This window comes from Procambarus clarkii, chromosome 83 (genome assembly GCF_040958095.1).
Source record: "Procambarus clarkii isolate CNS0578487 chromosome 83, FALCON_Pclarkii_2.0, whole genome shotgun sequence".
NCBI lineage: Eukaryota > Metazoa > Arthropoda > Malacostraca > Decapoda > Cambaridae > Procambarus > Procambarus clarkii.
Window position 1 is genome coordinate 2709595 of NC_091232.1, and position 15586 is coordinate 2725180.

The 15586-nt window shown below is 38.7% G+C and overlaps 1 protein-coding gene across 1 annotated transcript in view; it reads right to left on the reverse strand.

Annotated features, from left to right (window-relative positions):
* Positions 1-15586, reverse strand: part of LOC123768757 (carbonic anhydrase-related protein 10) — a 295413-nt gene that overhangs the window by 34422 nt on the left and 245405 nt on the right. Inside the window, exons 5-7 of the mRNA XM_069316276.1 lie at positions 7166-7357; positions 2740-2835; positions 706-772 (exon numbers count right to left, since the gene is read on the reverse strand). Coding sequence (XP_069172377.1) covers positions 706-772; positions 2740-2835; positions 7166-7357 — 355 coding nt within the window. The remainder of the gene's footprint in view (positions 1-705; positions 773-2739; positions 2836-7165; positions 7358-15586) is intronic.

Genomic DNA, 15586 nt, shown 5'->3' on the forward strand with positions numbered 1-15586 from the left:
ATAAGTTACCCAAGAGGTGGCACGGGCATGAATAGCCCGTAAATTTCCACGGAAGTGTGGATGACAACTTGTTGGTCCTATTAGTCCGATGGTACATGTGTTGCTAAATACATACATATTAGCGATAGTGTATCTGTTTGACAATCCTGGAGGCCAGACGCTTAAGGTTATCTTCACCAAACTTTACAGAGTGATTGGTAGGAGGTACGGGACTGTCATAGGCAAGTCGGAGTCAGCCTCATTGCCCCTCTTTAAAGGGGGTCGGCCCCCATGGCAACCTTTAAGTAGTCGGTAGAGATAATTAAAGGGCGCCCCGTCCTTGGTCTTACCATCTATTTGGCAAAAATTTAGATAAGTCTTATGTCAGATTTGCCTCTGGAGGCAACCAACACCTAATTATCACAAACTTTTGAGGTTACGCATATTTAAATGTATGCCCTGGAAACACAAACCGAAACTGTCACTATTTTCCGCTTGTTACAACTTGTAATAAAGTTGTTACATCTTGGCTTAACGTGTTTATGACGTATTAGAACGTTGCTACAACTTGCTATATTGGTTGTTATAACTGGTTAGCAGGTGCTAAAACTTGTTCGAACGTTGTACTAAATGTCGTAGTTTCGGTGTGTGCGTTTCGCGGGTATGTAACACGAATATATAATTAAAGCTGACATAGACAAAATAAAGTGAGATAAAGCTACTGACCACCAAATTTGACGCTGGGAAGACCTTCCAGCATCGTGGCCAGAGCAGGAGAAGTACGGTCACCAAGCTGAAAAAAACAAAGAAATTAAATTGCAGTAATATTTATGTTTCAATCCCTTAGAAGATTCGAACCCAGGGCGCCAAAAAGTCTCTCCGTCAATAACACTGGTACTCTGCCCACTGCACCACCACACGGCTGCTGGTGCAGTGGTCAGAGTACTAGTGTTGTTGATGTGGAGATCCGTGGCGGCCTGGGTTCGAATCCTTTGAGGGTCATAGAGTTAAAGTGATACATGTGCTTGGGGACTTCACAATCAACTTCATAAATGGTTCAGGACGGAACGAAACGTCGTGTGTGTGTGTGTGTGTGTGTGTGTGTGTGTGTGTGTGTGTGTGTGTGTGTGTGTATTAGCGTGTGTGCGTGTCATACATAATAGCTAGAATCGCATTACTTGGCTAAGTATGCATGACCCGATTTGCCTAACAGGCAGAGGGATTTTCGTCATTTTAATATATTTATTTTCACATTGGTTTATTCCAATTAATATTATTATATTATATGAAGAACATGAATTACTGACAGGTTAGGTTAGGTTTAATTAAATTTCTGTGTTGTTTTTTTACTCAAATTAAAAAAAAATTAACTCGTATATAATATAGATGAACGTTTCGTAAGAATATTTGTTTAAATATATGTAAGAAAAACTTGGCTTGTTAAGCAACTTGGCCTATTAGGTTATTACATATACCTAATATGTATATTAGGTATATGTAATATACATTTATGAATTTATCTATGTATATGTCTAGCTAAGAAAATAACCTATCCTTAATTTAACAGCAAGGGGGGGGGGGGGCAGGAGAAAGGGGGAGGAGGAGTGGGGGGGGTTGTGAAACTCATTACAGATAACTGGATTCCTATTACCAGAAACTCTTCAAAATAATCTTCACTAGCGCTTCAACCTGTTTTTTTATATATAAAATTTGTTGCATGAGTTTATTTTAATTTGTTGCATATGTTTTACGTTCGTTTCTTGAAGTGGAAGTGTTGACGAGACCACATACTAGAAGGTGAAGGGACGACGACGTTTCGGTCACGTCCTGGACCATTCTCAAGTCGATTGTCGTACATAATAGCTACAATCACACAAACACACGGAAGTGGAAGTGTGTTTGGGATTTGTTTGAGAGGTGAGGTGATATTTTGTATTTCGAGAGAATGGTGTTCTGTCTTGGTGTGTGTTTGTCGTGTTAACAGCAAATCGTGGTAGGTTTGATAGCAAATATCGACAAGAGTTATTTTTGCGACCATGTGTTTATTTTCTGGTGTGTGTGTGTACTCACCTAGTTGACTTTATTGACTCACCTAATTGACTGTGTGTGTACTCGCCTAGTTGACTTTATTGACTCACCTAATTGACTGTGTGTGTACTCGCCTAGTTGACTTTATTGACTCACCTAATTGACTGTGTGTGTACTCACCTAGTTGACTTTATTGACTCACCTAATTGACTGTGTGTGTACTCAACTATTTGTATTCACCTATTTGTGCTTGCGGGGGGGTTGAGCTCTGGCTGTTTGGTTCCGCCTCTCAACTGTCAATCAACTGGTGTACAGGTTCCTGAGCCTACTGGGCTCTATCGTATCTACACTTGAAACTGTGTGTGTGTGTGTGTGTGTGTGTGTGTGTGTGTGTGTGTGTGTGTGAAAAACAAAATAGTAAATGCATCTTCACATTGCAGCTATGAATCTTTCTGTATATTACTGGAAATACATAATATCATTAACACACACACTCTAGACAACTAGGCTACGATATAGTCAAGCATGTCGTGGCTTAGTTGGTCTAAGCGTGTGCCAGGGTCAACCCAGCACATAGGTTCGAACCCCGCATCATGGCTCCTACAAACTTTCTCATTGGCATTATTAATCGTGTTCCGGCAGGAATTAGGTGCTGTAGATATTCCCACAAGCGCCATCCAAGTATTGTTTACATGAAACAGCTGATTATTACGTATATAAATTGACACTTACCTGAATCAGAACGGCCACAGCCACTACTCCATATACTTGACTTGCTGCTTGGCTGAAATTTCGGTACAGCTGCGCGTTGTAGCCGTAGATCTGCAGCTGTAGTGAAGAACAAAAATGGTGAATTGTGTGTTTATATTTTGTTGGTTTATGTAGGGATTAGAAATATACATTGCGCGAAATTGATTTTTTTACTTCAACTGTCGTGGCTTGACTATATTTTTGAGTTTGAACACTGTTTCATGAGTGTTTCATTAACTTTTTTAATGACACGAAACATGTTCATGATTCACGAGTGAATGTAACCTTCATAGTATTAATATTTCATTATGTGAATTATTCACTCGTTTCTCCTCACCATGTTGTGTTTCCAAGATATTTCCAGAATATAATCTTTGCCAAGATATTTTGAGCAATTAATGCATATGATAATTTTCGTATTTATTTTCTATAATCATATCTTCATTTCCCAGAGGAAAAAAGTCACAATATTGTATAATTATGAACAAATCCACAAGCGCCGTGACGAGGATTCGAACCTGCGTCCGAGAGCATCCCAGATGCTGCCTTAATCGAATCCACCCATGTGGATTTGTTCATTTGATGCATCACTTAATTGTGATTTCTGTGTGTATTGTATATTTTTTTTGGGGGGGTGGGGGGGGGGTAGGGGGGGTTTAAGGATCAGAGTTATAGAATAAAATAAAATAAAAAAAGAGGTCTGGTGCTTCAAGAGTTGAGTGTTTAATAACCATTTCGAAAAGTGCACACAGCCGGAGCACTTCACGTCGCTTAAAAGAATTATGCATTTTTTTGGCAATTAAATTTTTTTTATTTGTTATTTTTTGAACGACTGAAATGGAACAGTAGTGGGTGAATAAACCGAGCAACTAATAACAACTAAGAATATGATGAAGATACTCTTCATCATACCTCAGTATGATGAAGATACTCTTCATCATACCTCAGTATGATGAAGATACTCTTCATCATACCTCAGTATGATGAAGAGAGTCACACTAGTACAATGCTCTTGTACTTGTTAATAAAAACAAATATATTTATAACGGATGCTTAGGATAGAATTACAATCTTTCCTTGAAAAAATTCCATTTGTTAATAAGTAACTTCAAACATTCGTAATTAATACAGTTTGATGGTGTGGTAAATACTTGAAACTCTGATAGTTAACAATACGTTGCTATCGTACATGAGCTTGATCAGAATTTCCCTTTTCAGAATGATTTAGAAACATTAACGTCATATTAGTATATCAAGTCTTTCAGCCTTACGCCCTTTTAGTATGTTTCTAATGTATGTCGTATGTGCCCTTTGAGACCGGAATGTTTAGCATTATAGAGTGATAGGGAAATGGGAGAGAAGGATAGACAGGCGAGAGAAAAGGATAGACAGACGGGAGAGATGGATAGACAGACGGGAGAGAAAGATAGACAGGCGGGAGAGAAAGATAGACAGGCGGGAGAGAAGGCTAGACAGGTGGGAGAGAAGAATAGGCAGGCGGGAGGGACCTGTCTATCTAGAATCTGGCTATAGGCCGGCCGGAGAGAGATAGTCCATCGGGAGAGACAGGGATAGTCTGGTGGGTGTGCGGGATAGACAGGTTAGAGAGAGAGAGAGAGACAAGCAAGCAGTAGAGAGGCATCCATAGAAGAGAGCACCAATCAGCTCCGTTCAGCATTGACGCTGAAGTTAATCATATTAAAACTTCTTTTGTGTGGTGTACCTGTCAATTAAATGTAGCATGTCTGAATCAAACTTCACTTTTATAAGCTTGTCTGAATAGGAAAGTTCAACGTTGAGAAATCAATAACATTACAACATATATAGGATAAAAACCCACACTACTGTATTTGTGAAATTTATGTAATTTACACCAAGTTTTTCACACTCTCCTGAGTGTATGTCAAGGTCTGAGTGTGTGATTAAGATCAGACTTACATCTCAACGTCTAATGAGAGGATTAGAGAAGTCTGAAGAAATATTAGGAGTTTCTATTTCTAAAAATTAGAAATACCATTTCTAATTACAACATATCTTAATTTCGTTCTTCTTCTCAAGTGTATTTGAACAACATTGCTGCTTTATTGGTAGCAGGAAGGGGGGGGGAGGGGGGTTATTGGACGTTGCTTGACGATGTAAGGCAATTAAGCATCTAAGCTTAATAGTTTAACAATATAAAATCCAATGTGAATACCTGTGGGCTACTTCTTGGTTATTAAGTATGTAGATGGGTATAATTAAACTCAGATTTTAGCGCTAGACGGCGGGATCCGAACGAGATCCAGACTAAGTCGAGGCGGGGCCAAAGAGCCGAAGCTCAACCCTCGCAAGCACAATTACGTGAGTACAGTGACTTCGGAATACATTGAAAGTTTATTTTTTTTAATCCTTCCACTTGGACTGGTCGGTAGAGCGAAGGCCTTGCTTCTTGCAGAGTCGGCGTTCGATTCCCAGTGGTCCAAGTGGATGGGTGTAGGGTCCTCATAACCCAGCTCCTTGTATCTATCTCTCAAGTGCTGTAGCGCTTTCTCCTAATAATTACCTTACCTTTGCCTACCTTGTTCCCACGCAGTCTTCCCTGATTGGCTCCTTCTTTTTATAATTACTTGCCTACGTTGTATTCTAGATTCATACAATACTCATTAGTGCCTCGTTCTAATATGCATTGTATAAAAAATTTAGAGTGATTTGAGCCAAGACATACAACGACAGTCAAGAACAGTTTAGCTTAGATATTTACTTGAGTGGGAAGAAGTGACTGGAAGGGTTTCTTTGTAACTATTTCAGCTGTATGATGGTAGAATTTAGTTGTACTGTCTTATCTTGCGGTTATCTTGAGATGATTTCGAGGCTCTAGTGTCCCCGCGGCCCGGTCCTCGACCAGGCCTCCACCCCCAGGAAACAGCCCGTGACAGCTGACTAACACCTAGGTACCTATTTTACTGCTAGGTAACAGGGGCATAGGGTGATAGAAACTTTGCCCATTGTTTCTTGCCGGCGCCTGGGATGGAACCCAGGACCACAGGATCACAAGTCCAGTGTGCTGTCCGCTCGGCCGACCGGCTCCCAGATATACTATACTGTCTGATATACTCACGGCATATGTCTTGCAGGAATAGTTTGTTAATGTTAGGTCTGCAAACATGTCTGAAAAAATATATTTGATATTGTTTCTCATTTATCATCTGTTTCGTGGCTCTTTATCTCAATAGAGGGGTAATTTTTCCTTCAATATTCTCTCTTTAAATGTGTCTCCTTGTACCTGTGTCGACGTTTTATTGACTACAAATCTTAATCCTAAACATGTGCTAGTTGAAGTCTTAGAAAACATGAGTAATACGTTTATCATTAACGTTGATCATAAATAGATCCATCACATTTCTGTGATGGAATTTTAATATTATATTATGTAGAAAACGTTTTATTTATGGGATAAATACCAGTTAACTATTGACGGCTGAGCGAGATCTCACATGCCCATAAGAGGAACAATTACCAACCAGCTGAAGTATGTGTAGATAACATCGTCTCTCAAGTCGCTTTGCCTTTTACAGGCAATGTAGTAAGTGATGTTTAAGACACAGCTGTGATTTGTAATACAAGAAATATTGTTTTGCTCCGAAGATTTGGGTAATTTTGTAACTAGCTCATCAAGATTGTAACTTGCTGAGGTAAATGAATTGTGGGGTTCAGTCCCTGAGCCCATTATGTGCCTCTGTAACCCTTTCCACTAACGCCCACAAGATGGGTATGGGGTGCATAATAAATGAATTAAACTAAGATTTGGGTAAGGCTGGCTAGTTGTAGGAGAAAGCGCTAAGCCAGTATGTCTATGTAACAGTGAATGGGACAGGAGGACTGGATGCTGGGATGGTAACGGACGAAAAAGAAACGCAGCCCCAACCACTTGAAGTGTCGGGGGATTGAACGCCGACCTGCAAAAAAACGAGATGGTCGTTGTACCGACCAATCCAAGTGAATCGCAAAAAAAAAGGGGATATTGTGTTGGGTGTTTGTAGCTACAGAGCAAAAAACACATTTTCTTTGCCCTGTTGACAAGTAATACTCAATAGTGAAGACTTGAAAGAAAAGGGTGAATTTTGCAATAAGAAACATTCTACAATGTTGTAGTTTTTTACACGAAACACACAAGCTTTACGATGTGCCTCACTCCCTTTAGAAAGTGAGACCCACTTACCCTTGTAGGAAAGCTGCAGTTACCAATAGTGTTTTCTAGTTGAAGTTATCAATGCAAACCATCAACAACTTTCTAAAAAGCCCCAAAAACAACTCGGCTACGACGCGAGATACAATGTCACTGTACCTCGTAACACTGTACTATGTCACAGTACCTCGTAACACTGTACTATGTCACTGTACCTCGTAACACTGTACTATGTCACTGTACCTCGGCGGGGAAGGCGTAGTTGGCGATCGTGTGCTCGGAGCCCTGTAGGTCTCTCTCGCCGAAGTGAAGACGCAAGTGACTGACGGCGTAGGTGTAGGAGAGAGGCCCGCCGGAGAGGTTGACTTGGGGACTTGATGAAGACTTCACCCGCCATTCGAGACTATGACCTGTGTTGACCAGCATTCCTTGGACCTGTGGACGAGTAGATAACCACTAGTGGAGGGAATAATGTTGGTGATATGGGGCCAGATTCACGAAAGCACTTACGCAAACACTTACGAACCTGTACATCTTTTCTCAATTCTTTGGCGGCTTTGTTTCCAATTATTAAACAGTTAATGAGCTCCGAAGCACCAGGAGGCTATTTATAACAATAACAACAGTTGAATGGGATGTTTTCATGCTTGTAAACTGTTTAATAAATGTAACCAAAGCCGTCAAAGATTGAGGAAAGATGTACACGTTCGTAAGTGCTTGCGTAAGTGCTTTCGTGAATCTGGCCCCTGGATAATACGGTTATTTGTAATGGTCAACCTTAAACATGTGACTCCTTGTGCAGTTACAGGTGCCATGGAATCTGTGCCTTCTAATGGAAGTCTGGAACCTATTATTAGTATTTTTTTTGCACAATTTGGCACAGGAATAGACAGTTTTTGACTCCTGTTAGCTAGATAGCTCAATAGCTCTGCTGTTAGCTGTTTGAGAGTCTTCTCTGTCCATAGCTCATGGTAAGCCTTACCTTATTAGTTTCCCTGAAACTCGACCCGTCAATCGTTTAACAACCAGGTATCCAAGTACTGCTGGGTGAATAGATGTGAACAGTTCAGGACTGACGCCTAGTCAATCTTCCCTGAACAAGACTCGAACCCAAACCAAGTCGCTCGTGAGGTGAATGCCTAGTGTGATGTTACCAGTGCGCCACCAGGGTAGTTGTGGTACCATGGAACCTTGGACAAGATTCCAGGAAGTTCCCTGGAACCTGTGAGCAGCGGCTTCTACTTAGGATGACTTAGTGCAAGGAACTTGTGGAAACAATTTATGTCCATTACTCTATCTCGGGAATTATCAGACTAAGAAAATACTATTAGCAATAAAAGCTTCAACCTCGGAAAAAAAGTTGAAGAGCTGTGAGCTGAAGAACAAGTTCGACAGCAACATCATAAGAGGAAAACCCCTCGCTGGAAAGTTTAAATCGTAAGTTACGTAAAACTAAGCGAGTGAAATTGGCTGAATATATTAATAAGAGCCGCTCCGCATTCGTAGTGGCCCGACGCCGACTCTCTAAATTGATGCTCGTATGGAAACAGTTGAAAGAAACAGATTGATAAAGATTAAGCCACCGAAAAGGTGGCACGGGCATGAATAGCCCTTAAGAAAAGATCAGGAAATCATAACATTTGTTAAAGAAATTTTCTTAAAACTAAAAAAAAAAAAAATCTATAAAAATAAGACCTGAAGATAATTTATTTGTTGTAAACAACATTTCTATCCAATTACATGTTATTTAGCTATTTTCTTTTCATCTATAATATTATATTACGGTTCATGTTTCAGACAATGTTTTCACTGGTATATTTTTGGCCTGTCTATTTTTTTTCTAAAGATACTAAACATGTCTATATAATGTCGAAAATATAATCACCAGGTTTGTTCAATGGAAAATAGTGCGTTTAGTTTAAATTGCTATTATTATTTGGGGAGATATATTTCTTAAAAAAATAAATAGGAATTTCGAAGGAATTACACCGCATGTGTTACAGTTAAACGTCGTGCACACACACACGCACACACACACACACACACACACACACACACACACACACACACACACACACACACACACACACACACACACACACACACACGCACACACATGCACGCGCACACACACACACACACACACACACACACACACACGCACACACATGCACGCGCACACACACACACACACACACACACACACACACACACACACACACACACACACACACACACACACACACACACACACACACACACATGCACGCGCACACACACACACACACACACACACACACACACACACACACACACACACACACACGCACACACATGCACACACACACACTACTTTCTACTTTTACTTATTTAGAATTAAACGGCAATTTTTATCTAAATGCTCTTTATTCCCTTCTCAGAGGCTATGGGTCCCTACAATTGCACCAGAAGTTGTACCCCTATAATATATATATATATATATATATATAATATGGGAGTCTCGATTTTAATAAAACATGAGAGCAAATTGCAAGAAGACTTTGTTGCTAATATTCAAAGCAACATCTGTGCTCATCAAAACATATGACCTACTTACCAAGTAGCGGAGCAGAATTATGCTCCTCTAATTAAATTATACTATAATTTTGGCAGCTCATAATTTCTGAGTACTCGGAAAATTAATTCCAGAGAGTGAAAGAGAGAGAGAAAGAAAGAGAGAGACAATTAGAGAGTGTGACGATACGTCTGGAATAGATGTTACTTCGCTTTTATGTTTGTGTTACTGATTACAATACTTAATGAATTATTACATCAAACAAACAAAACTAAATTCGATAGCCTTTTGATCGTTGACATTGTATTCATCAATTGGGAACATTTTGTAGCATATTTACAGTTTTTCAATTACTAAAATCAGAATGCTTTTTCTTTCAAAATTAAGTTGAAAAAAAAATTATGTCGACTGTAAGAAGAGTATCACCAAATGATTTTGTTCTTCTAATCTATTTCAAACGGCTATAGGAAAGATAAACTGGACTGGAGCTCTTGAGGTGACTTGAACAGAGATTTCTGACGCTTATCGCTAGATCCCTCCCTGACCTGCTAAAAGTTATACAACCGGATTTCTACTGAAATCACTGAAGGTCTGGAGGCTTTTCCTGAAGCCACTCTTTTAAGTTTTTGGTATAACCCGTCAGCACTGCATTGTAGACAACGTAGTTCATCTTCCTTAGATTATTTACCAATCGAGAGAATTTGAAAGTTTGATTTCATTTCAGTGTTCATTAGTATGCAGGCATGATAAAAAAAAATTATTATCTGTGTTTTTCTTTGTCCGACTCTCTGTTTGCTTGTCTGCTTTCCTGTTATTTCCTCTGCACTTTAGAACCACGTTTTGTGTTGTGTCAAACTGATCATAAATTATTTGCTTCATGTCAAAAAGTCCAACTAATGCAGCTACTCTCCCTTAACACACATTATTTTTCACATTCCCGTTTACCAGTTACAATGTTCAGATGATTTGTTGAATCTATATTTACTCTATGTTGTCACCCATACAATTGTAATCACTAACATGCAGCTATCTCATATAGGCCTTCCTACAGCGTTTCTAAATAGTTTGAATTGTCTACAGCCTATTTTGGAGTCATACGCAAGCTATGTGATGATGTTCATCAATTCTGGATCTACACAATTTATTTACATGAACAAAAACGTTCATGTTTGGGACAAAACTCATTCACAACATGATTAGAATTTACAACTATAGTTTCATGTATCTATATAATACATTTCTGTGTGTGTGTCCAAGGTAAGAGGGCAGAAGGCTGGGGTTAGCCTTTCCCAACTTTGCAGGGGGAAGGGGGGGGTGTTCTGGGGTAAGGGACTGCCATTGGTTGGTCAGGGTCGTGAAGAATTAAGAGCGTTAAAAGGGGCGAGAAGTGTGAGAGGAGGAGAGTAGGAGAGAGAGAGAGGAGAGGGAGAAAAGAGAGAATTGTGCGAGAGGGGGGAAACGTTGGAGAGAGATGGGAAGAGTGGGGAGGATATAGGAAAAACAGAGATGAGAAAGGGGGAATTTTAGAGAGACACGAGGGTATGGAGAAGGAAGGGGGGGGGAAGGGGGGGCAGAGACCCAGGCACAGCCGGGTTCCAGCTTCACCCATCCGGCCTAAGTTTGATATAAACAACAATTCACTATGAAATTATATATAACTAACATATCTTTCCAAAGGAAGATTACTATTTGTGTGGGCATTGTTAGTGACATTGTTCATGATTCGTCACTACTACGAACTGCTACGACATTGCTACACTGACATTGTTAACCTGCCGTTGCTATACTGCCGTAGCTACACTGGCGCCACTGCACTACATTGCTACACTGATAATGCAACACTGACATTGTTACACTGACTTTTGAAGATTCCAAAATAAAACGTAGAAAATTGAGCATCATAAACTCTGTATATGAACCCTTTAGAGACCAGACCGTGGGACCAGACCGTGAGACCAGACCATGAGACCAGCCCATGAGACCAGTCCAAGAAACCAAACCACGATACAAGACACTATGACGAGACTTAATAGTTTCGTCACAATAATTTCACTATCCAAACTGACTACTAAAGCGAATCACCGTAACAAATGTCCCACTCAACAAGAAATTACATTAATTCATTAAAAAATCTGATTGAATCCCATCATCCTCAATGTGACAGCTCATCTATTTTTCATATGTATACAAAATTAATTTCAGAGACGCTTGTATAATGTTTTTCATATTAAGAACATAATATTATTTTCAAAATTTTTATTGTTTTCAATTAACAAGGTTTTACAGAACATATATATATATATATATATATATATATATATATATATATATATATATATATATATATATATATATATATATATATATATAATGTAATCAACTCCCTCTATCATTGTCACCTCATTTTAGCCATCCACCACCATCATAATATAATCATATTTTCTCTGATTGAATAATATAATTCTCAGCTCGGTTGCTCATAATATATACGTTTGTGAATTATTAATTTAATTTCAGAGAGTGGTTCACTGTTCTGCATACTGAAAGAATTTGATTTAGAGATCTAAAATACTGTTACTCTCGCGTTAAAAACACACACACACACACACACACACACACACACACACACACACACACACACACACACACACACACACACACACGCACACACACACGCTCTCGCGAACGACTGAACTTAAACGGTGAAACAAGGAAAAGTGTCAAGACTTAAAACCGGAATATTTCGAGACGAAGGGGGAAGTGAACTACAATAAAAATCTTCAGGAACTCGAGCTCATCACCTTCAAGACAAGAATGAATCGTGCAAATATGATAACGACGTACGAGATATTAACGTAAATTGCTAAAGCCAAGATAAACGGAAAAGCAATAAAGTTGTCATATTTGTAGCTTGAAGCTTCGAAATATGTTGAATCGGACCAATTTTATTCCTGGTTTCTCAACATATGCGTTATACAAACTTTCTGAAGAAGTAGTTATTGAATATATCGGCTCGTTCTCATAAACCAAATATTCATTAATCCACTTATTGTAGCAGCCTGTGTATTCCGTCCTCCCATTTAATGCATCGTAATTTTTCACAAAATCGACCAATCCGATAAAGATGCGATGTAATATTACAAATTAAAGACCAGTTATAATTGACATTTGCTAAATCTCGGCTTCGAGTTTGGTTAATATTATATGTAGCACTACCATTAAAGTAATTAGCGATATATTAATACATTATTCATCTAATCTATAAGTTAAGGACACACATATCTCGATTCCACTGTACACCACCAAGAGCCAAATAGGAAAGGATAGATTTCAATCGCCTAATAAGCCACAGTGTTCAGCTGTAGAGGATGGAGTTCTTGTTGTAGAGTGACTGTATGAAGAGTACACAAGAGGCATCCGGCTCGTCAGAATACACAGTTACCTTCACCTGTTACCTGTGTAACAGGTAACAGGTGTGTGTTAGTTGTGTGTTACCTGTGGTAACACACAAATGTGTGTTACCACAAATATACAAGTATTTCACATAAACAATATATATATATACGTGTGTGTACTTGTGTGTGTATATATATATACACGTATATACACACATGCAGGCGATGAGTCACAATAACGTGGCTGAAGAATGTTGACTAGACTACACACTAGAAGTTGAAGGGACGACGACGTTTCGGTCCGTCCTGGACCATTCTCAAGTCGATTGTGATGAGGAGGTAGAGACAGGCAATAAATAGGCAAGAGAGAGCTGAGAGAGCTGAGCTTATTTGTATAATAATTTGATTATATATTACCTAGATAATATACATCACCTGTCACACTGAATAATTCTATTCACAGAAAGAATCCAGAGTTATAATCTTTTGACCATGGTGTTCAGTGTGATCTACCGAGAAACCTTTTGAAACGTTCAAACGTTCTTGTTTGTTTGGGAACAAATGAGTTCTCCAGGGAAGTTAAAATTACAAGGAAAATGCATTTTGAAACACTGTTCCATGCCATCAAGAGCAAATGCTTTGATGGTATTATTCGACACACTTTCCTCAATGTTTTGTGCTTAAAGCCTTTGGAAAAAGTATTAAAACATAAAATCGTATGCGGAATATATTTGACGATACATTTGCCCAAAAGGTTCATGTCCTTGTTCGTGTGACATGTGTTTGTGACGTCAGTAGCAGATTGCTTGGGCTTTATGGTCGTTATTCATATAACGTGATATGTGTGGTAAAAGTCTACCTGTTATCTCGTTAATGATACATTTCCCGCCTAGATTTTATACATTGCCAGCTTTATATTATATTTTTGTATCGTCCTCAATGGTTATCACTGAAGTTGTTGCACGGGATGGTATGGGGTGCATAATAAGTGACAAAAGTCAAAATTCGGTTCTCTATCTGTCAGTCTCTCACTCTCTCAGGAAGGAAGCAAGCAAGGAAGTAAAGTAGGAAAGAGGGAGAAACTTTGTGCCTGATTTGTGTTCTGTGTAGGTCTTTTTATTGGATATTCAAATGAGGTTTGGCTTTATTCCTCTTTATTCTCATTTGTTGACATCGCTGATAAATTCACATATCGTCCAGTGATTCTAGTTATTCTAGGTTCTAGTTTTCTAGTTTCTAGTTAATTAACATATTATACTTTATGCAGATTTGCTTCTTCTCCTAATGAATAATTTTTGGCTACATGCCCGATTTAATTTTAGTAATTAGAATAATTAGTTTTGTTAAAATGTTTGCTAAATGGAGAACGTTTCAACGGAAGCATACATTATATATATATTTTTTTTTCTACAAACAAGCACTTATTTTAGAACGTTAGATGAAATTAAAAAAAATTATATATTTTTAATATATATATATATATATATATATATATATATATATATATATATATATATATATATATATATATACACGTCTCTCGACTCTCATTACACATAAGCATGCTGTGTTGAACAAATTCACAAAGGCCGTGATGAGGGTTCGAACCTACGTTTAGGTCATCTACAGGAGTCGAGTATATTGTTGGGGTAAAATAAAAGCAAATAATTTTCGCTATAAGAGTATTAATGGACGCGAAAGTCTGTTCCGACTCTTTGATGTGTAATTTGCTTTACTGATTTTTATTATGATTTTTCCTTTGTTTTTCAACCGGGACTAAAATTTTATCTTTATAAAACAGATATTTCCACTCGGTGTGTTTTTGGGCAAATATTTTTCCCTGTACATATTTTTGTTTCAAATAAAAACAAAACGTCCGTGTGTTTTTTTAAACACGATTTTATTTCGAATAGGATCGTTTGATTTTAAAGTGACAATAATTTAGTTTTTTCTTGTAGAAGATATTATTTTCCATAGTCGTATTTACGAATGTATTTAAATGAATTTGGACAGGAATTGAGAAAATTAATGAGGCAACATAATAGTGCATTTTTGCTATTGCAATAGTGTGTGTGCTCACCTAGTTGTGTTTGCGGGGGTTGAGCTCTGGCTCTTTGGTCCCGCCTCTCAACTGTCAATCAACTGGTGTACAGGTTCCTGAACCTATTGGCTCTATCATATCTATACTTGAAACTGTGTATGGAGTCTGCCTCCACCTAATGCATTCCAGTTGTCAACTACTCTGACACTAAAAAAATATATTTCTAATATCTCTTTGGTTCATTTGGGCACTCAGTTTCCACCTGTGTCCCCTAGTGTGTGTGTTCCTGGTGTTAAATAGCCTGTCTTTGTCTACCCTATCAATTCCTTTGAGAATCTTGTATGTGGTGATCATGTCCCCCTCTAACTCTTCTGTCTTCCAGCAGTGTTCCTTGTAGATTGTCGCAAGGATTAAATATCGTCATCGCGGTCGTTCTCTCCCAGTCGTTCCTCGTATCCCAGTCGTTCCTCTATATCCTAGTCGTTCCTCGTGTCCCAGTCGTTCCTCTATATCCTAGTCGTTCCTCGTGTCCCAGTCTTTTCAACCCAAGAGCCAGTTCTCGTAGCTTATCTCACAACATTCTTTTTTGTTTCCTATCAAGCTGGAGATCCATTCGAAGACCGAGGGCTTTTTTGAATAGGCCACACACGTGTATCCTGAAAGCCGTCTTTACC